The sequence below is a fragment of the Fragaria vesca genome, linkage group LG3 (assembly GCF_000184155.1).
Source record: "Fragaria vesca subsp. vesca linkage group LG3, FraVesHawaii_1.0, whole genome shotgun sequence".
NCBI classification, from domain to species: Eukaryota; Viridiplantae; Streptophyta; class Magnoliopsida; order Rosales; family Rosaceae; genus Fragaria; species Fragaria vesca.
In genome coordinates, this window is record NC_020493.1 from 25,352,712 (window position 1) to 25,379,798 (window position 27,087).

At 38.8% G+C, this 27,087-nt stretch overlaps 5 protein-coding genes across 5 annotated transcripts in view; 3 read left to right on the forward strand and 2 right to left on the reverse strand.

The window, feature by feature from the left end:
• The window catches only part of LOC101308851 (peptidyl-prolyl cis-trans isomerase CYP21-3, mitochondrial-like), a 2,790-nt gene extending 1,182 nt beyond the window's left edge, over positions 1 to 1,608 (reverse strand). The window contains exons 1-5 of the mRNA XM_004295036.1: positions 1,511 to 1,608; positions 1,265 to 1,433; positions 1,134 to 1,173; positions 1,008 to 1,052; positions 427 to 512 (exon numbers count right to left, since the gene is read on the reverse strand). Of these exons, the coding sequence (XP_004295084.1) occupies positions 427 to 512; positions 1,008 to 1,052; positions 1,134 to 1,173; positions 1,265 to 1,416 (323 nt within the window). The 5' untranslated portion in view covers positions 1,417 to 1,433; positions 1,511 to 1,608. The remainder of the gene's footprint in view (positions 1 to 426; positions 513 to 1,007; positions 1,053 to 1,133; positions 1,174 to 1,264; positions 1,434 to 1,510) is intronic.
• Positions 1,609 to 12,539: 10,931 nt separating this feature from the next.
• On the forward strand, positions 12,540 to 14,219 carry LOC101309138. The gene is made up of 3 exons (XM_004295037.1): positions 12,540 to 12,722; positions 12,945 to 13,072; positions 13,346 to 14,219. The coding sequence occupies exons 1-3, from the start codon at positions 12,540 to 12,542 to the stop codon at positions 14,217 to 14,219; spliced, it is 1,185 nt and encodes a 394-aa protein (XP_004295085.1).
• A 398-nt stretch (positions 14,220 to 14,617) lies between these two features.
• Positions 14,618 to 19,452, reverse strand: LOC101309432 (aldehyde dehydrogenase 22A1-like). Its single transcript, XM_004295038.1, has 14 exons — positions 19,341 to 19,452; positions 19,213 to 19,256; positions 18,887 to 18,991; positions 18,592 to 18,719; positions 18,233 to 18,355; positions 17,678 to 17,831; positions 17,320 to 17,423; positions 17,144 to 17,222; positions 16,510 to 16,605; positions 16,228 to 16,365; positions 15,857 to 16,072; positions 15,567 to 15,758; positions 15,121 to 15,264; positions 14,618 to 15,015 (listed from the first exon to the last, which is right to left on the reverse strand). The coding sequence occupies exons 1-14, from the start codon at positions 19,450 to 19,452 to the stop codon at positions 14,854 to 14,856; spliced, it is 1,797 nt and encodes a 598-aa protein (XP_004295086.1). The 3' UTR covers positions 14,618 to 14,853.
• A 2,114-nt stretch (positions 19,453 to 21,566) lies between these two features.
• Positions 21,567 to 22,898, forward strand: LOC101314840 (UPF0481 protein At3g47200-like). The gene has a single exon (XM_004296201.1). It carries the CDS (start codon positions 21,567 to 21,569, stop codon positions 22,896 to 22,898), a length of 1,332 nt encoding a protein of 443 aa, XP_004296249.1.
• A 723-nt stretch (positions 22,899 to 23,621) lies between these two features.
• Positions 23,622 to 25,250, forward strand: LOC101309714 (uncharacterized protein C167.05-like). The gene is made up of 4 exons (XM_004295039.1): positions 23,622 to 23,957; positions 24,035 to 24,144; positions 24,243 to 24,361; positions 24,862 to 25,250. The coding sequence occupies exons 1-4, from the start codon at positions 23,780 to 23,782 to the stop codon at positions 24,938 to 24,940; spliced, it is 486 nt and encodes a 161-aa protein (XP_004295087.1). The 5' UTR covers positions 23,622 to 23,779; the 3' UTR covers positions 24,941 to 25,250.
• The last annotated feature ends 1,837 nt before the right edge of the window (positions 25,251 to 27,087 follow it).

The following is a 27,087-nucleotide window of genomic DNA, read 5'->3' on the forward strand; positions in this document are numbered from 1 at the left end:
ATTTTTTTTTTTTTTTTCTATTTTTTGTTTTGTTCAAGGAGTCTTTTGCTTCACCAGGAAATTCAAGAATAAAGTAAATATAAGTATGAATGTTTATAGGTCAAGTAGTTCCAGACATTGTTAAGGCTATGCACTAAGTTCCACTCTCTGTTATTTTCAAGTTACATACACTCACTCTATTGGCAAACTACTAGGAAGATTTTTGATAGCTAAATTGCACATGATCCAAATAAAGATGAACTTTAATAGGTTCAAGTAGTTCCAGATATTGTTGAGGCAATGCACCAAGTTCCACTCTCCGTTATTTTGAACTCACATACTCTCACTCTATTGGTAAACTAAGCCTCAAACAGGTTTGTTTGTGATAACTAAACTGCATATGTATCAAAGTAAAGATTAAGGGTCTATGCATTATTGGATACTTACCATAAGTCAAGAAATCTATCCACAACCTCTGGAGAACCATCCTTGTAAAGTTCCACTGTGATATAACCTTTTGATGTGTTTAAAATCTGAAACAAAATGAGGTATGAAAAGGGAGGAAGTTAGTGACAACATCCAAAAGCAGATACACTTGTCTATGTTACACCAAATCAAACAGCCAAACCTAATATATCAGCAGCAGAACCGGAAATGAAATGCTCTAAAGAAATCAATCCAGAAATCGCCTGTGTCTTAAAGTTTTGCACTTTCCTACAAAACTATAACTGAATGTATCTTATCTTTCCACTTTCCTGTAAGTCTATAACTGAATGAGTAACGTTGCATTGTAGCACACATGTCAACAACATTGAAATTGGCATTCAAAACTTGCTTGTTATTACATTCACTGATTTCAATACTAATTGCTTAGTTACCATTTCATCCAAACTTCCAAATACAATAAATTTTGTTTACACGTGACGAGCAATCCTAAAATATTCATCTAGAACTGAAAATCAATAGAGAAGCACTGATATAACACAAAAAAACAGCGAGTAGGGGAATCAAATGTGTAGAAAACTTACAGCGTAACCAGGAAGATCATCCTTCTTGGCAAACGCATCCATTTCCTGGGCGGAACACAAATCAATAAAACTCAGTCAAAAGCACAAATCTAGCAGTAACAATAGCAACAAGAGAAAGGTAATTACCCCTGAAGCAGAAAAGTCCGACCCGGAATGGTCCAGTGACCTAAAAATCAGTAAGCACAAACCAATTGTCAGTAGCTGAAACTATCAATCTCAACAAAATCAAATCACGCAGAAATCGGAAGTGATTTGACCTTCTGGACCAGTAGCGGTAAGTGGCGACCAAGGACAAGGCGATCAAAGCGATTATAAGATTGCACATAACTATGGTAGCGACACTGATTCGAGTCGGCCCCTTCTTCTTCTTGCTCTGAAGTAGCAGCGCCTGCGGCTTTATCCGAGCCATCAACTTTGACTTTAACTCTACACAACAATTATCAAATCCAAATGAGTTCAACCCTAGAATTTCAGAAGAGTGGAAATTGGAGAAGGAATTTTACCTGGGGGATTTGGGTGTTTCGGAGATGGATGGGTTTGGGTTTGGCGTTTGGGTTTGGTGGGTGATTTCAGATTCCTCACCCGGTTTTATCTATTCGATCTTCTTCTTTTTTAGCTTCTTGTTTGTCATGTATTTCAAATTTGACGAAATGGTGGAGCCCACCACCACCTCAGATTGTTCTTTTCTCGGGGCTCCGGTTCGTTTTGGGGTACCAGTTCTGGGTTTGGATCTGTCAATTTTTCGGTTTCTTTTTTTAAATTTCTTTTCTTGGGGTTGGACCAAAGAAATTTCTTTTTTTAGATTTTTCTAAGACAATCTAGAAAATAAGAAGACATTAAGAAGCATAGCACGCGACATTATGAGGTGGATACGACATAGATGATAGATTATTATATATTTTATTTTGTAGTCGTAACTCAGAGTTAAACTGACTGTATTATATTAAAACCAATGACGGAATCAGAATTTACATTTTAAGGGGGTCTAAAGTTAAAAGGAAAAATAACTTGGTGTTAAAAAGAAAAAATTAATCAAAAGCATCAACAATAGACTTAGCAATAAAGCCCTACGTTCAAAAGTTTTAGCCATTTTTCTTTAAACTAATTACTTGTCAAATGCATTTGCCATTATCATGATGATTTTTTTCATGTACAAATCGAACAAAACATTAAAAATTGATACAAGTTCAATCGAAAATACAATAAGATCAAAGAAATCTGATTATAGCTTTAATTAGATATTGCAGGAAGAGAAGTGTTGAAGAAATCTTGATAGAAGCTACTGAGGGTTTCAACAATAATTTGTTATCCCTTCAGTATTTTGACTTTTGTTAATTGTTATTTGATTGATATACTTATTTTAATTAATTAGTTATTTGTTTTACATGTATTCTTATTTCTATACAGCTCTTACTATACAACTTTTTATAATCAGTTTATGCATCAAAATAGGTAATCATGTGGGTTTGGGATGGGCTGGGGAGGTCCAATACAAGAATGGAAGGTATTTCGTTGAGTTTATGGGTGGTTTATGAACAACATGCATGTAAATTAGCGTGTCAGTCAGATTGCTGGCAGGGGTTCGAACCCCACCAGACCGTAACACTCCGCCCCTGAATTTAGAACCATTCATTTGGTTACCAATATAAAAGTTGAGATTAGATGAAAGTGATAGTATTTTGATTGTTTAAGTAAAATCATTGAGTTCCAACTTAATGGTAGGTGTCTAGGTGATCATAAATTTCTTAATCAGCATACGATTAAAGGAACATTACTCAATGACAACGATGTTATGTACAGTAACATTACTCAAGCTGCCATTCACTTATTTGGGTGTTCCGATTTTCATTGGTCGACCGAAGAGACGTTATTTTCAGGGGCTTGCTGATAGAGTCAAAAGTCGATTCTCACAATGGCGTGAAAGCTCCCTTTTTATGGCTGGTCGAGTGGTTCTGGTTAACTCGGTGATTACTAGTATGCTCTCTCATAGTTTTTTTGTCTATTCTTGGCCTCAAACAGTGTTATCTGATTTACGAAGGTGGGTAAAGAATTTTGTCTGGACAGGAAATCTACTTTCTTGTGGATATTCTACTGTTGCATGGGCGAAATGTTGTTCCCCAATCAGTAAAGGGGGGCTTGGTCTCAAAAATTTTCCAGTTCTTAATAGAGCGTTTCTTCTGAAAATTTTTTAGGATATTCTTACTTCTTCTTCCATGGCTTCTACCTTCTTTCGACGACGTTTTTTAAATAAGTTTGAACAGCCATGCACTTACTACAAGCGTTCTTCTATCTGCCTGGTTTTCGTCCTCTCTTCCAAGATATTTTGGATGGTTCACAATGGATTATAGGCTCTAATACAACCCTTGACTTCTGGCATCATAATTGGTTGGGTTCTTCAGTCATTGAGCGCTTGAATATTCCAGTTTCAGTAGCTAATACTCTACAATTGAAGTTGTCGAATTTTCTTAATAATAGTTGCTGGGTTTGTCCCATTAACTTACATTCATTGTGTGCGCCTTTTTGGGAAGATATCATCAAGATTACTCTCCTTTTCAAAGATGGTTGCATAGACAGGTTGGTTTGGAAGTCTGCAAAGGATGGTAAGCTAGCAGTAGCTCTTGCTTATGATTTACAAACGTCCTCATCTTCCTAGAGTTCCTTGGGCTCGGTTTGTTTGGCATTTATGTTTTCGTGCTAGGAACTCAGTAGTTTTGTGGAAATACATGCATGGAAAGTTACTTACTGATGATATTCGACAACTTCGTGGCTGCCATTTGTCTTCAGTTTGCTCCCTTTGTCATAATAATGTTAAGACTGCAGAGCACCTCTTTTTGCATTGTTCTTTTGCAACTAATATCTGGGGGAATCTTCTAGATTTGTTTCAGGTTTAGGGTGTCTTCAATGATATTATTTCTTTCTTTACCTACCAAGTACGTCATGGTTATAGCTCTCAGTTGACTTTGTTATGGTGGGGAATGATTGGAGCTGGTTTTTATGCTATTTGGCATGCAAGGAATGCTCTTCGCTTTCAAGAGTTATTCATATTGTCACGTTCCTTACTCTATTCTATTAAGATGCAACTTCATGAGATTAATTTTTTGAGTAAGGGCACAATGAAGAATATTGTAGGTGAGCTTTGCATTTTACATCGCATTGGTATTAAGGGTAGGCCATCTAAAGCTTCGAAAATTGTTGAAGTTATGTGGCATGTTCCCTCTATTTATCAAGTCAAGCTTAACACTGATGGTGCGGCTCGTGGCTCTCCTGGTATGGCAGGTTTTGGTGGCATTTTTCGAGATCATTTGGGTCAGGTTTTAGGTTGTTTTTCAGGAAATCTTGGCATTGCTACTGCATTAGAAGCTGAGCTGCAGGCGGTCATTCACGCCATTCAAATGGCTTCGCAGAGAGGTTGGCATTCTCTTTGGATTGAAAGTGATTCTACTTTAGTGATTCATTTTCTTTCTTCATTTCAAGTAGATGTTCCTTGGCATTTCACTACTAAATGGTTTAACTGTCGGACTATTCTTACTACTATGACTGTTAAAGTATCTCATATTTATCGGGAGGGTAACAGCGTTATCGACTGCTTAGCAAATTTTGGTGCGGATAATGCGGGAGTTCATTGGTGGGATTCATGTCCATCTTGTGCAATTACAACTTATTCACGTGATTTAGCAGGCTTTCCCAACTATCGTTTTAGTTTCTGATCTTATATTGGTTTTTTTATTTATAATTCTTTAGGCAACAGCATCAACGAATTTGTTCTTCGTTGTTCTTTGTCCTTAGTAGATCACGTACAGGTTTTTGTGTTGTTCTTCTTTTTTCGGGAGGGGTTTTGGTCTATGTCCCCCTCTCCTTTTATGTACTCTTTTGTTTCTTTTTTTTTAATAAAATAACTGAAACCGGGCGTAGGGCTGAGCCTCCCAGCTTGACTGGTTCCAAACCCTTATAAAAAAATAAAATAAAAACATACTCTTATGATTAGCAGATACATGTACTCCCTCGTCTTGCCTCCTCGCATGTGAAGACTACATATTCTTATAGCCCTTGGCATGCATGTTGCCAACAACTTCAATGGTTTGGAACATGTATTTGATCTAGTTCATCATCTGACACTCAAACCATATCAAAATCCATTTATTACACACAGAGAGGCATGCTGGTGGTTCTTGAAGTCGTTGACCTGCTCGATCTCGTGGCGCTGATAGTTCCAGAACATCTGGAGCTGCTGCTGCTGGGCTGGAGGAGGTGGTGGAAGGGCAGCGCCACGACGGAGGACTGCGGCGGAGGGGGCTGGGTGGGTGGGTAGGTGGCGGTCTAGGCGGTGGTGGCGGCGACGACGGCGTTGGAGTTGGAGTTGTTGGTGTTGTTTTTCATTGATAGTGTTGAAGATAGGTCTGCTGCAGTGTGGAATGCTTTGGGACTTGATTAAGATGAAGGTGTTCTTCCAGTGACTTGGTCCATGGCATAGTTAGCTAGCTATAGCTACTTTAGTAGCGTATGAGTATGAGATGAGATGGAGGAGGAGGAAGAAGATATGGATTTGGTATGAGATGAGACGGCGGAGGAGGAAGAAGACGGAGACAAGATTGGGTAAGGAATAGCAGGATACTTGCTTTAATTGATTTGGTACACTATCCATTGGATCAACTCACTTAAGATGTAACGGTCATCACAATTTCATCCTGTTTTGTCCCTTAAAAATTGGTCCGCAGGTGAGCAGCCCTGCAGAGAGAGGTCCAGCCTCCTCTTGTAAAGTATGGTCTGGGTGGCACCATCACCAGGTGTGCCCTGCTGGAGGAGCAGGAGGATCCTATGATTTACGTCACCACCCCAATCAGTGGCTCATATATGGAAAAGAACTCCTGTTGCTTATCTTCCGCGAACCAAAACGAATCCTTTAGTCAAATGTGTGATTTTGCTTTCCTTTCTGTTTTTTACAAGCATGATCAGTATATCAAAGACTACATCAATCAAAAACTATTTTAAACCAAATCACAAGTTCATTTAGAAAACAATGGGGGACTCAAGTCATCAAAATCAAATAGGACATACAGAAAAATAGAAGTGGGATAGCCTGGATCATGATACCTTCCATTTTTAATGGGAGAAGATGACTAGGAGAAAGAAAATTCACCAATAATCAAGTACTTAGGGTCTTTATTTATTAAATTGCTACAACACCACTGGTCAAAGGAGAATCAGTGAATCACAGTCACTCTCCATATCAACCTTTACAACTGGAAAAGGAAGCCATGCTCGTACAAGAGCAGCAAACACAATCAGATTATTATTAGCCAATTCAAACACATCCAAAACCCAAACATCAATCCCTCTCTTAAAGTTCACAAACAGAAAAACTTGGATCCTGAAATCAATTTGGTATCCTTAGAGAAACCACTGGTGTACAGCAACTCCTATATCCCTTAGCCTTCCATGTAGAGCAACACACTCCCAATAAGCTCTCTTGCTCTTATCACTATTTCCATTCTGCCACCATTCATTGTTACACTCCAAAAACAACTCATCCACCAGACAGATTGTACTCTTCTGCATCATATCCACAACTACTTCTGCTTCTGCTTTCATCACAACATAGTCCTCTTCCTTCACATTCTCCTTTAGCCAACCCGAAACATCCTTCTGCGGCTTGCTTGAGGCTTCTTCTGCTTCAGCTTCTACTTCAAGGTTGTGTACTTCAAATTCCGTATTCATTTTCGGATAGTTTTGATGAAACCATTCAACTGTGCCACTATTTTGCTCATTCAAGTCCACATTAACAAACAGACGGCGCTCGTAATTTTCAAGAGAATTCCCCAACAGGTCAGGAAGGAACTTCATCTTCTTCAAGTACTGGCTTGATTTTGCCAATGCACGTCTTGGCGGCTCAAGCAAAACATCTTCAAGACCCTGTAGGACGGCCTCCTTGGCCTCACTTCCGAATTGGCAAAGCCGCCGGCGGTCTGGACTCTCCAGCTGCTGCTCACCAGCCGCACCGGTCTTCCTCATTGCCACAAAAGTTGAACTGTATCGGCGAAGATACACAATCTTGTAATTGGATTTTTTGCTAAAAGCATTTGAAGGGTCATTGCTTAGAGGAACAGCAACAATGCCACCAACTTTCAAGACGCGATCCACAAATTTAGCGTCAACTAAATCAAACGCGAACACAAAATCCACCGACTGGTTCTCGAACGAGCTCTTCCTCTCCGAATCCATAACAACTTCAAATCCATTATCAACAACATTCAAAATATCAAGAGCATGAATGATACCAACACTGCCAGGACTCACAATGAGAGACCTGTCACTCTCTCCGCGGAGGCCTTCGCCAGCCAAGTCATTGAAAAGCAAACCCAATTGCTCAAATTTGAAAGTTTCATACCCATGACTGGTTTCCAATTCAGAAACACTCACACCCTTTATAATAGACTTAATACAGGGCAGTGTGAGCATAACCAAAGCAAGAAAAACTGACCGAGAAACAACACGCATTACCTTCTTATCAGGCAGCTTGATCACCAAAATCTCGCCGGAACCCAATCCGCCGGCCCTGAAATGTCCGTGGTGCTTGGCCTTGAAACCACCGCCCAATTCCATCTTTATACTACTCAAAACAGCGAGATCAATCGGATCTGCAGAAGAAAACTAGCTCGAACAGAGCAAGCTTTTCGAACAAACGCAAAAAAGGGCTTTGTAGATTGCAAATGTGATGCAATGTGTTACAGAAAATCGAGAGGGAAAACAGCAACGGAGGACATGATTTGGTTTAGCGGGCACAAAATCTGGCGGAGGTGTGATTTGCACCCACGAGAGCTACGAATTTGGTTGCGCTCCAAAGAAGAGATAACTGCCTAATCCTCTCAACCTCCATTATCACCCTATGCTTGACAATCATGCAAAATCGCTCTCAATCTATCTCCCTTTCAATGAAATAGTCTATCTCTCACAAGATTGACGCTTCAGAGTCGTCAGCCGGCTACAGGGCCGTAACGGGTGGTCATCTGAAACGCAACCACCGGAGAGAGAGAGAGAGAGAGGAGGGACTTTGGAGGAGGAAAGAGAGGGACTTTGAAATGTGGGGAAGAAAGGGCGAGAGAGAGGAGGAGAGTTTTATACGGAGGAGAGAGAGAGAGTCCGAGATTTGCGAGAGGCACGTGAAAGCGCGTGAAGGAGGAGGAGGACAAAGCATTGGCTGGGGTTTGCTTCCGGTTGGCTTCGGTGGGAGTTGGGCTTTTTGGGCCTAACAACTACGTAACAGAAAGAAGCGTGGAGATAAAGATTGCCAGAAATGGAGCTGGTTGGGGAAGCTATATATAGGTTTGGTTTGTTTTTTTTTAATTCAGAGGAGTTTGGTACCTTTCACTTTCTTCCTCCCTCAGATTGGTCGGAATGACTTAAAAAGGTCGGTAATCAAAGATTCGGAGTTGACCTTCCGGTGGTGGGTACGGCTGCATGAATGCAGGTGAAAGCTGGGGTACATAGATAAGTATGTTCCTCATTGATTTGGGGTGAATACACTTTGGAAAACAGAGGAAATCATCTTGTTACTACTGCACCCTTTTTCTTTTTCTTTTTTCCTGCTAGCTGCACATAGATTCAGTAAATTTTGAATCTTCTGCACTATTTAACACAAACCCTAAGAACAATGCTGTAATCCCAAAGAAACAAGAGAGTAAAGTGGACAACTAAGTTAACTAGTTAAGTAAAGCAAGTGACAATTTGTTATGAAGGTTCATTCACTCATAAGTCATAACAACGGAAATGAGTAAGAATATGTGTTGTACATGGTGTTGTGATATGAATTGGTCATTTCAATGCGTTGTAATCTTTTTTGGTGTGAAGCCTTCGTTCAAGTTGATGTCTTGATCTTACATATGTAAGGTACCAGCATAACAACATGATCAAAATTCTATTTAATAAAATAGGACAGTACTTACAATTAACCAGCTGGTTGGAACTCTCAAATTATGAATAAAATAGAACCAGGGAGGTTTTACTGTTTCTGGCTAGCACCGGTGAAAACGGTGCTGTGTTCCATATATAAAAGCCATGAAGTCCTTCATATTCACCACAGACTCACTGAGAGCTCCGATGTACGATTTGCCCTTCCAAATGTTGAATGTGTCGAACGCGACCCCTTTCACCTCAAGATATTTGACCGATTGCTTCTGTAAATTAGCCAAGTACCTGTGAAAATAAATATATAAGATCACATAATCAAATTCTAAACATGAAGAATGAAGCTTTCACGTTCTTACTTGCCGCGGGTTTTGGTGACATGATCACGGTTGGAATGCCCTGGTTTTTTATTGAAAAGTGGTAGACCCGAATCTCATTGTCCTCAGTTACATGCAAGTCCAAGTCCAGTTGTTGTCAGTGGAAAATGCTCACTTTCAATCGAATACCAGAGTATTTATCATTTTTATACTTAAGATCGTACACAGTTCTGATTCGGGTAATTTCATCATCAAGTTCTCTTTTAAGATCAGTATCGACGTTTGTACTGTCTCTGTCTATGATATGAAAATAAGAAAACTCTTTTGAACCGTCCACTGGCTATAAAATAAAATGTGAAATTAAAATGATCAATACCATTTGGAAAAACATAAAAAGAAACAAAAATAGAAACAATTGGATACTCACAAGATGACAAGATCAGATGATTCTATGTACTCCTGAATAGCTGTGATCTCAGACTTGAGCCCTTTAATGAGATCCTGTGTGGCATTGAGTTTTGGAGATGATGGAGATGTCAACTTAGCACACACCCTTCACACTTGCGGAGGATCTGATGGAGCAGAGCACGGGAAGGGAAACTATGGATGCCGCCGGCAGCTTGCGAGACCCGGAAGAAGAAGAAGAGAACAAAGCATCCATCTGCTACTGAGCGTGGCGCGCAGCAGCGTAACCATTTTCTCCATTTCTAGCTTAATGAATTAGGGTTTTGATGGAGACAGCTTCAGATAGGGTTCTGGGGATTACGAAATGATCAAACGTTTAGTTGACCAAATGTTCCCTGGTCAACAAACGGGACTGTTGACATTTAAATAGGATATTAATTTTGAGATCAAATTACAAAGATCAAGATTAATATCCTTTATACTGCACTGCAGTATCAATATTGACACAAGAAATGAATATGAAAATGCTTTATTCATGTCATTCCCAACAAAAATAGGAAATAAAACCATCCATATAAGAAGCTCGTGTTATAGACTTATAGTAGAGACGGTATGATTTTTCTGAGTACCTGTTGAATTGGTGCTGAGCATTGTAATTTGCACATAACTCTTTATCAGAGAATGAAGATTAATTCATGCAATATATGAGGAAAATCGACGAAATGAGAAGTGCTCAATTTGAACTGAGTGTGTACTCACTCAAGTTGCCAAAACGAACAAGTTCAATGACCTCTAGTGAGACGAATATATGTTTGTGGGTGTTGTGATACCAATTTGTCATTTCAATGCATTTTGTTATCTTGTTTGGTTTTCAATGAAAAGAAGTCTTGGTTATTAGCAATCTACAACAGTATTTCTATTTCGAAAGAAAAATTCTAAAATTAGCTACTTTTGATGTAAATAAGCTTTAACTTTCTATTGGGTTCGATATTAGCATTTAGCAATGCTTTTGGGTTTCCTACTATATATCTTTTCCATCACTGCAAATACTGAAATACACCTCAGTATAAAATGGGGTTCGTCATGCATTATCTTGCTCTGAAACTCCATTTTGCTAGTTTGATCTGAAGTGCATGCAATGGACCAATTTTGGAGCGTGAGGCTTTTACCCTTTCAAATTCAATGGATGACCCAGTGAAGCTACGCTCTCACTCCCAGGATAACCGAAGTTTTCAGCCCATAGAAACCCAAGAACAGTTGTAAGAGCTAAAGTTTTGATCTTCCTTTTCAATCAGACTATGTCAGTATGTCTTGTTTCTTTTTTCCTTCTTGTTCCTTTCTTTTTGGCTAACTGAAGCATTATATTCATATGAGAACCATTTAAATCGTTGATGTGAACATGAATAGATTCTCTGATTCTGTATATATTCCTGTCAGGCTATTATTTTGTGCTGGAGCTAATGGGTTAGCGAAGGTAGGGTAGTAGTAGTACTAGCATATGATATCATTGCTGTATATTCAATTAGGGGAATCACCTGAATGTGAATTTGTGAGGTTTGGGATTGTACAGATGTGCTCAAAATAACCTGATTCACAAATTGAAAATAACTCTCTAGAATTCTCTGGCAGTGATTTAAATTTTTGGTCTTCGATTTGTGGCTACAGTTCAAGGCAGTGTGTCAGTGTGTGATTTATACTCATTATCTTGTTGAAATCTTGAGTAATAATTCTCGCGGTTTCAGTTCATAGTACCACACAATTCAGAAAATAATTACACGATCAATAATAGCATTGGCAGTTTCCGTAGCAGTAGTTTCTTTCTAGTCTGTTAACAGACAGTTAATCTTGAGTATGAACATTCCTTCTTTTCTTGTCAACATGAATTTTTCTCTTTTTATTAGGCAACTAAGGTTAATGTTAGCAGCTAAGGTAAAAGGACATTGAGTGACATTGATTGCACAGGACAATATGTAACATCATTTGTGTGAAGACTAGTTTCCAAGAACAGCTAGGATCTGATCTCTGAAGGACTGAAAGTAGCAAATTAGCACAGACAAGTATACGGTATACCTCAATGATTGTTGGTATTTTGTTCCTGACCACCAGTTCACATGGCCGGTCTGATCTACATAGGCTTGCTTTTTTGGTTCACCAAATAAATTGGTACGAAAGAAATGGTAGCCGAGAATAATTTCTATAACAGAAAAAATTACAGAATCAGTAACATATATGGATGAGTCAGTTGATGGTTCTTTTCTTTCTTGATGGTATACAGCAAGGTGTGCATAATGTTCTTGCAGGAACAGGTTCTTCAGTTTTACTCCGTTAGCCTTCAAAGATACCAAACTTCATCATCTTGCTTTCGGTACCTCCAACAAACTAGTATTATACCTTCAACATCAGTTTTCATTATCAATTTTGTGTTCTCTCATGCATTTTTCAAATTCAGTGACATAAAAACACCAAATATAGAAATGATTGCAAATACCATGGATTACATGCTATTAATATATGCCGACTTTTATTGAGTTGATACGGTCCTTATGAGGCATTAGACTACTAAGAGTTATCTTTCTCTTTATATATTATATTCAATGCATGAGCTACACAACACCATTTCAAGGATAAGAAAGAGCAAAACCATATGATCCATAGAGGGTCAGGGACCTATTACATTCAATTCATGCATCTAGTTCTGGTCTGATTCTGATAATGTTGTACTGAAGTAACAAACAAAACAAGGGGTAGTGATAGATCAAATCAAAAGGAAACAAGCACAAAAATAAATAAAAAGGGTCGTTATAGTATAAAAGAATGCAATAGAGGCACTTGTGGCAGCTCCCCCATTATTTGAATTTTTTCGCTTCATACCTGTTAATCAATTCACTTCTTTTAGAAGAGAAATAATATGGTTGACAAGGCAGTGAACAAGGTTCTTATAAGGGAGTTCAATGCAGACACTGATATTGAAGTGGTGGGGAAGCTCGAGAGGAACTGTGAGCTAGAGTCTAAAAGGGGGGTCTCCATTTTCACTAACATGATGTGTGACCCTTTATGTAGGATTAGGTTCTACCCCCTTCATATTATGCTGGTGGGTTCATTGCTGTGACTTCTTCCCTCTTATCTTGCGATTAAAAGCAAACAGGGAAATATTTTTCATGATTCATACCTCATAATCATTTTTGTGTCTCCTCTAATAAGCATTTGCATGATTTACTGCTTTTATAATATGGAAGTCATTGCCCCTCCAAGACCTTATAGATGTGAATCATTGCATTGCTCGAACACTAATATGTTTGGAAATTGCCAGCAGGTAGCACAGCTGCTCGAAAATGAGGAGCTTGTCGGAGTGGTTAGAGGATGCATCAAGCATGTGGGGACTGGTTTTGGGGGACATGTTATCGGTTGCATACTAGGCCTTCGAGTCTCTCCCACACACAGGTATCATCCACTTTTTCTTCTTATTGAGTTCTACTTCTAAGAGTCTTCTTCTCTAAACAATACATTGTTAGTTCTCAATCAGCCATACAGTCTCTTGATATTCAATATTGAATCTCCAGCTTTTCCGTTACTGAGGTACAGCATATTGAAAAGCTAGATCACCTAGAAGCCTCTTTTGGAATCATCCATATATGCTTGATAACTTGTCATGTTATAGAGGTGGTGTACTAAAGTGTTTGATTGATATTTAAGTTTGTGTGTTGCTTGATTTAGGCGGATGGGAATTGGATTCCAATTGATGAACTCCGTGGAGGAGTGGCTACTGAGACATGGAGTGCAGTACACATTCCTGGCCACCGAGAAGAGCAATACTGCCTCTACAAATCTCTTCACTTCCAAATGCAATTACATGAACATCAGCTCACTAGTCATATTCGCGCAACCAATTTGTTCCTCTGAAAAATATATGCTTCCCCAGAACATTAAAATAGAGAAGTTGCATGTAGACCAGGCAATTTCTTTGTATGAAAACAAGCTAACAGGCAAAGACATGTTTCCTACAGACATGGATGTGATCTTAAAGGAAAAGCTCAGCCTGGGAACATGGGTGTGTTATTTTGAAGAACAGGGTTGGATCAACTTGGACAGTGAGGAAAACAACCACGGAACAATCACCAAAACTCATGGCTCTTGGGTCATCTTTAGCATATGGAATACTTGTGAAGCTTACAAGCTTCATATACAAAAGTCACAACCTCTCAGGTATTTTCATGATACCCTGATCCATGCAAAAGAGAAAATCTTCTCCTGGTTGAAAATGCCTCAGAGTAATGTCTCAGTTGAAAGCTCCTTCGGCTTTCTCTTCCTCTATGGGATTCATGGGGAGGGAGAGCAGCTTGGTGAGCTCATGAAACCTGTTTGGAACTTTGCATTAGGGTTGGGGCAGAATGCGAAGGGCAGTAAGATTATAACTGAGATGGGGCTATGTGATCCTCTCCTTAAGCATGTCCCAGACAATCCCAGCATTTCACGTATCCATGATATCTGGTATGCAAAAAGTCTGAGCAGCCACCACCCTGATGAACAAGATGCTCTGCTAATGGAGGGACATCTGGGAAATGTGTTTGTTGATCCAAGGGAATTCTAGGCTTAGCTAGTTTTCCTTCCCCTCATCTTCCCGAACACCCAGAACTAGTCACAGATGGTAATGTATTTCTTCCTTCTATTTGGTTGCTTGATATTGTTGGATACAAAAAATGGCCATCATAACGCAATGGTGTAATGTAATGTAGTAGTCGTTTGTATGATATATTTGTTATGTAATTCATGAACGAAATATTTGGGGAGTCATCATGTAATTCGTTTTGGTTTCCAGAGTAATGTAGGATCTGTCATCAAATTCCAAAGTCGCGTTACCAAATAAGCATAACTGTTAACATTGAAACATCAAGGATTGATTCAGCTGTGCCAAACTACAAGGACAATTATCGGATTACCTCCCGCTAGGGTTAGTTGTTAGGAAACTACAGAGATCAGTATAACTGTAGGCAAATGAAACTTTTCTGTTTTCTACATTTCCAATCATAACTTCCTTCAAATGACAAGATGTTTGTAGGGAATGTATTCTGATTATGCAACTCAAACAAAATAGTGGACCAAGAAAAAGGAAAAGGAAGCAATTCCCAAAAATATCCCCGACTTCTGAGATATCATAAGGGGAACTCAAAATCCAAAATATCTCTATGTTAACCCATGTAAATGCTCCAACCATCACGACCTGCTCAGTCATCTTTTCTCTTGCCGGTGGTGCCAGCATGATTGTTTTGATCAGTAAGGATCTTTAGAACAGTGACCAATGCTCGCAACCGGTCCCAAATGTTCAGGCCATAGAGTGCTTCAACAAGTGACTCCTGGAACTCGAAACCATTCTCTCCAATAGGATACTACAGTTGGCCAAGAAAGAAAGCCAGTCAGATTTTAGTTTTAATTTCGCTGAGAAGAAGATAGGGGAGAAGTTCAACCCATTATATTTTAGATTGACATCTGACCTGAATAGGCTTTGGTATCTTGGTTTTGATATAGGGCCACCATCTATCCTCGACAACTGATTTTACAAGACAACATGCTCGCAATCCTTCAACACCAGCAAATCTTCCAAATCCACTGTCTTTTACACCACCAAATGGCAGGGACTGGAAATCCAGGAGACAACATTAGTTCATTGGATTAACAATCATGAATAGTATATAAATCTTCTTATTAGTAGGACACTTGCACCCCAATTGTCCAATCTAATATATGATAGCCCTACATTTGAATATAAGTACAAAGCCTGGCTTTATGCTATCTTATAAAGCAGGAAACCATATCTAGGCAATTATTGAAAGAAGAAAAGCACTGCCAGATATTGTACTCAGTAAAGTCTCTAGCTCGAGTAAAAAAAATAATAAAACACAAGACATGTTACTATACTAACAACTTGAATATATATTACCTGACACATGTAATTTGATGCAAAATCATTAATTGCAGCAACTCCACATTGTATCTGGGAAGTTATCTCTCTAGCGCGACGCTGGCTGCCGGAAAAAACAGCACAACCAAGACCGTATTTTGAGTCATTGGCTAGTTTGACAGCCTCTTCATCGGTGCTAAACTTCATTATTGGCATGATTGGTCCAAATGCCTACAAAAATGTAAAAAAGCATTTAGCTATATTAACTAAACTAAAGATTAAAAGAATGTATCAAAATGCTATTTACAACACAGTATGACTTTGGATACCTCCTCTTGCATCAACTTCATCGTGTGATTTACATTTTCAATCACAGTGGGCGGAAAAAAGTGATCAACTGCATCTTCACCTATGTGGCCAAAACTTCCCCTCACAACAAGTTTTGCACCTTTGTCTAAGGCATCATTTACAAGGTTTTGAAGCCTTTCAGAGTGCTCTTGCATACATATAGCACCCATATCATACTTTCCAGCAAGTGGTGGGCCCTAGACAAGATCAATCAACAGAATCATGAGTTTTAACTTCTAACATAAAGCACTTCAACTCGACAGTTTTTGTAAAATACATGTATCAAGCACAAATTGTACAACAGCTGAAACAGATTTCGGCTTGGAAACTTCATTCAGAGGGACATACTTACAGATGAAACAGATTTCACAATCTTAGACACTTGATTGACGAATGAAGAGTAAATGTCCTTGTGAACATAGAATCTCTCAGCCCCAGCACAGTTCTGTCCACTTGACTGAAGAACAGCTCTCACAGCAATTTGGGCAACCTAAATAGAGTAATTTACTCCAATTAGGACACATAGTACTTGAAAATAAAAGGACCAAATAGATGAAGCAGAAATTCAGAATGCCACTGTAATGTCCAAGCTTAATAGACATATAAATACCAGTAAAGGTCGGAAATTTCATACATGTTCCACATCTACATCTTCACATACGATAAAAGCATCTTTTCCACCCAGTTCAAGTGTAACTGGTGTAAGTGTATCAGCAGCATTTCTCATTATCTGCAGAAATAGCAGAAGCAAAAATCAATAAGCATTCCAGTAGATTGCAGTGATTTCTTCATTATAACAGCAGCAACAAACCTTAGGGCAAGACAAGTACAATTAACTATGTCAAGTCCTTGGGTTCTCTTAATATACAACAATTGCAATAACCAGACTACGTATTAGAATTTACTATGTATCAAAGCTACTGGGTTACTGGCTAATTGATCAGATAAAGAAAATTCAAATAAAATCATCTCTGATGTATCAGTTGACCTGTTTACTATACACTTAACAAAACTTCATAAAGTAAAAAATTTATATGCTTCCAGAAAAGTTAAGTTCTGCTGAGGTTAGAACACTGTTAAGAAGCCACTGATGAATGCTTAATTTTTTTTTTTTTTTACCAAAGACGCATAATAACGATTTGACGACTTTCAAAAAAAAAAAACCATTTGAGGTCATGAAAGGATTGAAAATTTGTAGCCGAGAAGCCTGTTTCAGAAATTAAACTTGAAATCAATAAGTTATTCAACTAACCAAAAGAAGAACATACCATCTTACCCACACCCGGTGATCCAACAAAAATTAACTTGTCAACAGAAGACACAAGTGCTTCGCCAGTTTCAGAAAACCTAGTGGGGCAAATAAAAAAGTTTGATTATAGATAGATAAATTCATGAGCCTAGAAAGAAAGTCCTCCTTCCCACCCAATCCAAAAAACTACAGTACCCTGTTATGACGTCAACTAGATTTTCAGGAGCTCCTACGGCAGCAAGGGCAGATTGGATTATGCGAAAGTAGAAGCATCCAGACCAGCTTGCATGTTCTGAAACCTACAATGACAAGCATGATAACCAGTAACTGCAAATACTTTGAAGATTTCTATATGTGAAGTGAAAAAAAGATTTAGTGATGTCTAGTTTGAAAACCATGAAACCAACAATTATCGATACTGACACAGGAAATTATAGATCCTCTGAATTGCTTGCTATATATGGAAACAGAGACAACTGCAGCAGTGTTCCAGTGAATATTTAAAGGTGCACAGAGTGATTAAAGAAATTACGAGCATTCCACAATTAATTACCTTAATCACAATGCCATTTCCCGAAAAAACTGCTGCCAGCATTGGATTAAAGATATTGTGAAAAGGGTAATTCCATGATACAATGGCACCAACAACTCCAAGAGGGTGGAATTCAACTTTAGATCTCTTGTGAATCATTGATCTTCCACAAGATCTGCAATTTTTTCATGAATAACAAATTATAATACAGAACATAGATATGGCTACAGATGGAAGTAAATGTTTAGTCTACAAAAGTAAGGAAAAAATAAAGATAAAGAATGACAAACACTCTTTGCAAACAAATACCAAATAATTCGACTAGATAGTGGAAACCGAAGTAGAATGAGGCAAATCTTAAATCATTAAAGTAGAGGATCCCATGCAACATATAATATCTAAATTACCAGTGACTGAGGTAATATATCATTCAGTTCCAATAACCAAAAAGAGTTAAAATTTGTGAAATATACATCCTTGATAATTGCACCAAACATTGTTGGAATATTACACAGCACGTTAGTAAAATGATATAGAACATTGGATGCAGACAATGTAATGAGAAGAAAGGTATACCGGTATTCAGGCTTTAGCCACCGTTCACCCTCTGAAAGAAGCCAAGTGATCTTCTCACATGTTGTCATTATCTCCCCTAAAGACGCATCCACCATTGTCTTCCCCGTATCACGTGAAGATATCCTGATCAAAGTGATATATGATATGAGTCGGTATATATGGAGTAAAGTCAACCGCAGGAGAAACAGTAACTGTGATGCTTGTAGATTACCAAAAATAATAACAACATCCCGGGAACAAAACATGGCTTGGGATTTAAGTATGCCTACCTAATACATTTTCTTTTTCTGGCAATACCTACGTAGTAACTCAGACAACGATGCACACAGAGAGAGGGAGAGTTTGAATAGGGCACTTACTCACATATAAGATCTTGGTGCTCTATTATATACTTGAGAAGAATCCGAAGAAACAGACGTCTTTGCTTGAAGCTACTCTTCGCCCATGTTTTCTGCGCCTTCCTTGCTAGCGATACCCGCTCCTTGACCTGAAATGAAGATTTACACCATGAATTCCCCAATAATTGTGATATTCTGAGTTCCCTCTCTTCTACCATCTAAACTCGTGTGTATGAAATCAATTTGAGCGAACAAGCACTCCATTTTCATTTAAAATATATAGCAAAGACATCTTTAAAGTAGACAACAAGCTAACCTCATCAGTTGTCAATGCAGGGTAATATCCCAAGTACTTCATGGTTGCGGGTTCATAGCACTGAACCTTGGTCTCCGACTGCGCTGTCCTTCCCCTTGGAGGTACCTGAGCAGCAAACATCATAAACACCATCAGAAGCGAACGAATTCGAAACATTTTCTTCATCTCCTATCTCTCTCTCTCTTTTTATTTCTTTTCTCTTTCTCATTTACACTAACAACATTTAGCATGTATAAACAATTTTCCAAGTCCTTCCAAACGCAATCAATTCAGTTTCATTCCGTTGTGATTAGCCAAAGATCTCAACATAAGAAATCAAAACTCACATAGATGAAGCTGTTCTCCTGCGTCTGATTCCCGTCGTCCAACACTGACATTCATCAAACCGCGCAAATCAATCAACCAAACCAAAACAAAGCACGAGAAACGATGAGGTCTAAGAGAGAGCGGTTACCGTCAGAAGCGTCGACTTCAATGGAAGGGACATTGGGAGGGATGAGCATCAAGAGGAACCTACAAATGGCGTATGCAAAAGCGAGGACGATCAGAGGCCACCAAAACGCCATCGTTTTCGTCTGCGGAAGAACTAGAAGAGTTTGTTTGTTTTTGTTTCACTGAAAACAAAAACTGATTCCCGGAGTTGGCGTCGGATCGACGGCTACGATGGCATCTCGGTCTGTGACTCTGAGATGAGGTGTAAAGTGGACAGTGAAGACTGAGAGAGAGTGTCAGAGACTCAAAGGACTGAGAGAAGATGGACATGTAGTTTTTCTTGATGTTGTTTAATTTTTCTTAAAAAAGAAAAAAAAAATAGTGGGTAGCTATTTAGCCTATTTTTCTGTTTTATGGCTAATTCCCGTTTTACCCTCAATCGTTAAATATCTTGTGTTTATGTGTGATTCAACGTTATGGGTAAAATCAGGAATTTAATTTTTTGGTGAACCTTTTGACACCAAAACTTGACTTCCCATTATAGCAGTGAGTGGAGATGAGGAATAGATAACGACCAAGTGTTTACAAACATGAGATGAGTTCGAGTTTCTGAGTTAGAAATACGTGATTCAGATTATCTAACATAAGTTGTACACACGGTTAACTTAACTTTTGTCACATGTGAGGGGACATTTTCGCCCATAAAATTAGAAATTTTGACTATTTTGATTGATAAGATATAAGAGTCTGTTATCATTTTCAATCACATCTTATACATGACTTATTACGATTGAATTTACTTATCAAGGTAATCAAAATTTCATCAATTGCACAAACTTTTAGAAGTCCTTGGCGGATATGCTGAAAAAGGAGTTTACTTAAGTATTGAACAACAACTAACCACCTGCGGTCAATTTGTTAAAAGTTTAGATGTGGAACCCACATACCCAAGTTCAAAACTCGCCAACGTTGATTGGAGTTTAAATCTCAATCTATTTTTGGTGGCTAGAGGAGAGGAAGCGTTTTGACATGACCTCTCATGCGCGGATTAGTCTCTGAGCCCATAAAATCTTTGAAAATACCGTCATTGAATATTCAAAAAATAATAATAATAATAATAATAATAATATTGAACAACAACTCTCCATCCTACTTGTAATGGAGCAAAGAATAAGATGTCTTTCAATATGTTCACAACTGCAGCCTGATATCTGAAACTCACATGACCACCAGAGGCTTTATCATATTCTTATTGCAACTATATGAAGAAAAGCCAAAACCAAACAGCTAGCAACGAAGTGTAGATCAAGATAACAGTGAACTTACTATATCTAGTACCTAAACTCACTTCAAAGCAAAAAATATCCTTAAGCTTTTCTTTTGGCACAGCCTTGCTTGTCACTGCAGGTTCTAGCTGATTTTAATACTGTTTGCCAAACTCTCCAAGTAAACATTGATTCCTATCAGTTTTGGTCATCTTCAAGTGTTCTCTTTGGTTCATAACCATTCAGAGATCATATAAATAGCTTGCTTGCTACAGAAAGATGATCATCAATTATTTGGGTGGTTTCGACCTCCATATATACAGCAAGGTACATTCTGCTTGTACTTACTTTCCTTAGAAATTTATGCCATGAATTAGAACTCTTTCTAAGTGAAAACTGATAAGCACAAGGCACAGAAACTCTAGCTGTGGTCTCAATTAGCAGTTTAGCGCTAGTACTTTTACACACTTTTGTAATGATGGCTTGTAGCATCTTAATCTGCTATTCTCACTGCTCAAGTTTTTTATATGAACACAATATTCTCATGCTTGTCTAAAGCATTTCTGAAAAGATTTCAGTTATACGTTTACCTCGTAAGCTTAGAAGGCAGGGGAAAAACAGACGATTACCAGATAAATTAGAGCCTTGATTAAGTCTAACTTTCTGATTTCTTATTTTTGTCTCAGCTAATCTGTTAACAATGCCGTACTGAGAAGTACTCCTTTTCCATTTTTCACTGAAACTTATGAAATAGGAAACTCAGTCAAGCTAAGCTGTTTAGGGTCTTTATCAAACAAAGTGAAATCCAAAGATAATGGATTTATGAAAAGCATGCCATTTGCTCCTTGGTGAAGGGCTCGAATTTTTTTTTATCATGAATTTCATTCATATATGAAACTTCTGTTCAGTAGTGTTATGTTCATAATAATCTAGAGATTATGCAACTAATTAAATCCATTGCAGGTTTTGTTGACAACTCCGAAATGGATCAAATTGAGGATTTTAAAAAGATGGAAGACATTAGCAGATCAGAGGGACAGTCACAAACCAGAGACCACATCTCTCTTGAAATCACTTCTGAAAGTGGTGGACTTGTATCTCAGATCAAAGAAAAAATGGAAAACATTGCTGTATCAGTATCTATCTTCAGAGTCCCTAACGAAAAAAAATGTGCCCCGGATTATGTCTCCATTGGCCCTTTGCACTATAAACAGTTACGTGATAGCAAAGTCTCGGAGGATGATAAGTGGCGCTACTGCTATGCACTCCTCAATCGAAAGCCAAATCTAGAAGCAAGCCTCGACACCTGCGTGAAAGCCCTGAAACAAATGGAGAACAAGGCACGAAGATGTTACAATGAAGACATCAGTCTCACTAGTGATGAATTTGTGCAGTTGATGCTAATTGACACCTGCTTCATCATTGAGCTATTTCTCAAGTATTCATACAAGAGCCTTAGGTCTCGCCGTGATCCCATCTTCAATAGCCCTGGTATGCTCATAGAATTGAGATGTAACATGGTGGTACTCGAAAACCAAATCCCCTTCTTTGTTGTTCAAAGGTTGTTCCAATTAGTACCACTTCCAACACAATGTACCGAGTCCCTCAGCGAACTTGCTACACGTTTCTTCAAGTACCTTCTACCAGGAGAGTATCGTCGTGAGCAAGAAGGGCATCATTTACTCGATCTAATTCGACACTGCATCCTCCCAACACATCATAAGCTACAATCGACAGGCAAGAAAACTCCGGACTACTTGGATTGCGTAAAGAAGCTAAAAAGAGCAGGGGTTAAATTCCAATGTGCTACCGTGGTACACAGTTTCTTGGATGTCAAGTTTACTAATGGTGTGTTCAAAATGCCACCTCTTTTAGTCCATCACTGCACTGAAACACTCCTCAAGAACCTCATTGCACTCGAGCAGCGACACATTGGGGATGATCCGGTGCAGCATATCACATCTTATGCATACTTAATGGGGTGCCTGATCCAGTCCGAGAAAGATGTGAAATTGCTGCGGAAAAAACAGATTCTTGTGCATGAGGAGAAGAATGACAAGGAGGTTTTTGAAGTGTTGAAGAAGTTGTGCGAGCAGATCGATTTGAAGGATTTTTACTATGTGAGGCTTTTTGATGAGGTGGGTGAATTTATGAAGAGAAAGAGCTGGCACACGAAGAAGCAAAAGTTGAAGAGTACATACCATCCCAAGACTCCTTCGGCCGTTGCGGTGCTTGTTGTTGCCGTTTTGGCTCTTCTTCTCACATTTGTTGGAGCTTTCTTTTCTATACTCACATTCGCTCGCCACCATATTTAGGGAAACGGTCGAGCTATGAGATTGGTAATTGCTTGCTGAACCACTTTAATAGTCATCTGTTTGGTTACTTGTTCAATCTCTCATTATGCTTCATTTTCTTCATTATCTGATTGTAAAGGTCAGTACTTTGGTAGATTTTCCAGCTGGGTTTGGTGAAATTGGGTCTTTTGGGACTGTAGGATTTTACTGCTGTTTCGTTGTATCACAACCGTTTAGTTTTTAGATCTGAGTGAGTGAGTTGGTCACTTTTATACCTATATTGATTCTAATTTGAGTGTTATATTACATCAAATCAATTTACGAATCAAATTTGTTCAACTTGAATATTACGTGTTCATTGTTAATATATTATGATTACTAGTACCAAACGAGGAACAAATAAATAATCAAATAAACACGTGTCAATCAAAATCTACAAAAGAATCCTAGTACGAAGGTTATTCTTTTTTTGTTTTAGCAGATGAAGATGAAGGTTACTTCATTTGTACTTGAGATCACACTCAAGAATCACCGAGAGTGCCATGGCAAGTTGGCAACGGCAGGTCGTCTTGATCAAACTGGTCAGAAATGTGATCCAAACCCGACACAGTGACAGTACCGACGTCTGTCTCCATTTCACTGTCTTTATTCGGTCGTGTCTTATTCCCTCACCTCCAGGCAAAGACAACCCTCTTCTCCCTCAACACCGTCAGATTCTAATCACACGTGTCCCATATATCTAGTGGACATCCCACTTGTCACTCAGTCTCATCATTCCATAAAAGACCTCAACTTCCGGTGCTCCTTCCTCATTCACTCTTTCGGATCAAAGCACACGTCTCTCTTTCTTCCTTCCTTTCTTTCTTTCTCCAAACCAAGAAATCCAAACACAGCTACAAAAGATGGACGCAGAAAGAAGAATCGGAGTAGCTGTGGATTTCTCGCCGTGCAGCAAAAAAGCACTGAAATGGGCCATCGACAACGTCGCCCGCAAAGGGGATCACCTCATCCTCGTCATCGTACGCCCCGCTGACGTATACGAGCACGGCGAGATGCAGCTCTGGGGTGTCACCGGTTCTCGTACGTCTCTCTAATCTTCTTGTGGGGTCAATTTTGGATTTTGATGATGAGTGATATTGTAACAATTTATTTTGCAGCTTTGATTCCTCTGCCGGAGTTTTCCGATGCTCATATTATGAACAAGTACGAAGTGAAGCCTGACGCGGAGACCGTGGACATAGTCACCACTGCGGCTAGCCAGAAAGAGGTAAGAGTAATTAATTGGGATATTTTGGGTTAAATTAGTGTTGTTTTGTATTGATTATTAGTGTGATTGAGATGCTGTATCTGGGTGTGGTGATTTAGATCACAGTGCTGGTGAAGATCTACTGGGGTGATGCCCGTGAGAAGATTATCGAGGCTATTGACAAGATTCCCTTGAGCTTCCTTGTGATGGGGAACAGAGGGCTTGGCACGCTTAAGAGGTAGAGATGAGATCTAACATGCATTGCTTGAATATTTCTGAATTTGAATCTGTGTTTGTAGGTTATGATTTAATGTGTATGTATGTATGTATTTGAGTTTGGTTGGGGCTTTTGTCAAACTTCCATGTTTGAAATGAAGCTATTATTTACTTCTTGAGAGCTAGCATAGACTTTCTTGACATTATGCTGTTAGGATTTAGTAGCTCAAATAGATAAGACTTGCATATCATCGTGATCTTTTGAGATGAGAGGGGATATATGATCACCTGAAGGTCAATAAGTTTGTGGGTTTATAAATACAAAGAGGGGGGGTTTGGTGACCATGTGAACTTGAACATGAACCTGAATACTTTATGCAGACTTAATAATTTCTGCAACCATCATATGGAAAGTTTTCTAATTAGGAACATGTGAAGGGAAGTAAAATAATATCCGAGGCACCTGTTGTTGACTGGGTTGTTTTGTTGGATTTTGATTGCATTTGTTGTTGTTTTCTTCAGGGTTATTATGGGCAGTGTGAGCAATTTTGTGGTAAACAATGCGCGTTGTCCAGTTACTGTAGTCAAGAGTGAGACCTAAACCTTTTGGCGTGATGACCGCTAGGTAAATAAGTGCAAATGCTGCCTCTGGTATGATTGCTTCCTTTCGCAACCACCTTTTAGTCTGTATAAGAACTACTGGTCTTCTCCTTTGTTTGAAGTAATAGAATTTTGTTTTCAACTCTTTGTTGTATGTTGAAGTCGGGTAGATTTCATGGATGTAGATGTTGGAATTTGTTTGTGCAACATTGTATCATGTGAGTTTAACTTGTAGCTGATTCTGTTGATTTTCATTCCAGAATTCAGTAGTTAATAAAATTGTATAGATGTTTATTCATCTTGGTGCTTGTTATCTTTTTTCTTTTCTTTTTTTTAAAGCAAAGTACTTTTAGTTGATATAAGAGAAGCCTGGGATAGTATAACATAACTTATTGCACATCTTGGATTTTAATTAACATTGTAATAGTCTCTTCTCCATGCTTGTTCACCTAGGTTTTTTTTTTTACTCTGTTGTGCACAACTATTATTGGATATAAATTTAATGGGAGAATAATTCTGTAGTTGAAATGTGTTTATTTAGTTCATTATTTTGCACCACTGGATTTACATTTAAAGATAGTTTTAGCACAACTGAGTAAACAATTAAACTGAGCAGGTGAACGGAACTGCTCTCTTCTAATCTTCATTTGTCGAGACTTGAAATGGATTGGAAGAAGGTGATAAACAAGACTCCTTTGCCTGGTGTTATTTGTCATGAGAAAATACATTTTATGTCATACACCGAATTCAGTTAGCCCCATGTATAGGAAGAAAGAAGTGGATGATAAAAGAAAATCGATCAACTATTTTACAGTTGAAGCTAAATACCAAAAATAGCTACAAAATCCACAATTTAAGGCTGGTTCATGATCTAGGGCGGCTAGCATTGCATGAATTACCAACCAAACGAACTCCTCAATCATTACTTTACCATGCTCCTTCAGCTTTCTTCTTCTTCTTTGATTTTTCCCATTCTGCAAACAATTCTAAGGAAGGAATGGATCCCCTCAATAACTATGGTCAAATACCTCTCATCATTATTTTGTTCTTCCTCTTTTGCTTCCGGTATGCAGAAGTTGAATGCCTGCCAAATGGTCCATACTTGACTCATCCTACGGCGTCCCTATGGCTCCGGCAACTCTTTCCTTCAACTCTTAAACAACCTGTGGCCTCCCATCAGCCTCAAAACTCTGCCCCTACAGCCGATTCTCCCTCACCATCATCCTTGTCATCATCATTTTTCCCTCCTCTTTTAACTGGTTCCTCCAGAACAAACCCACAGAGAAACCTCTTTATGCAATCACTCCAGCCGACTGCAGCCCCATCGCCACCACCAGCTGCCGTGGATCCAGTTGTTAAACAGCTATGTAACAACACCAACCACTCGGATCTTTGCATTTCATCCCTCATCCCTTTCCTTTCAGCACAAGGAAAGACATCTCTAGATGCCGTAACCGTACTCAAAATGTTGATAAAGGCTTGTTCCATACAGGCAGAGCTGGCCCTGGCAGTGGCATCAAAACTCTCCACAGAGCCGAAGAATGCGCACCCGACGGCCATGGCCATCATGGATTGCAAGGATATGTATAGCGATGTGTTGGACGGCCTTCAAACCGCAACGGATGCAATTGCGAAAAAAGACATGAGCACTGTTAAGAGTATGCTTACCGGGGTAATTAGTGATGCTGTGACATGTGAGGATGGTTTTGCAGGACAAAAATCACCACTTGGTGATTTTGATGATAAACTTCGTAAGATGGGCGACAATTGCCTTGCCGTTGCTTTTTGGATAAAGTGGTGATCATATTAAGCTCCTTCAATTTTGCTTTGTGCCGCAAAGGAAAATGAAAAAAGAGTAGATGTACATGTAGCTATTATATAAGGAGATTTTCTTTGTAACATAGCTTTGTTTGTTTGACTTGAGAAACTTGGTAATAGGAATTACTTGTGATTCTAACAATTCCGGTGTATAAATTTCCGATTTTATGAACACTTGGATATTGGGTTTGGAACACTAATATGGAATTAAACTTTACAGTAGAATTTTCTTAAGATTTGGGGTCAAAATGTGAGCTAAGGTGGATTTCAAGGAGAGAGATAAGGAGAAGGAAATGGTGTGTGAGTTCCATATGAACAAAGACCTATGTG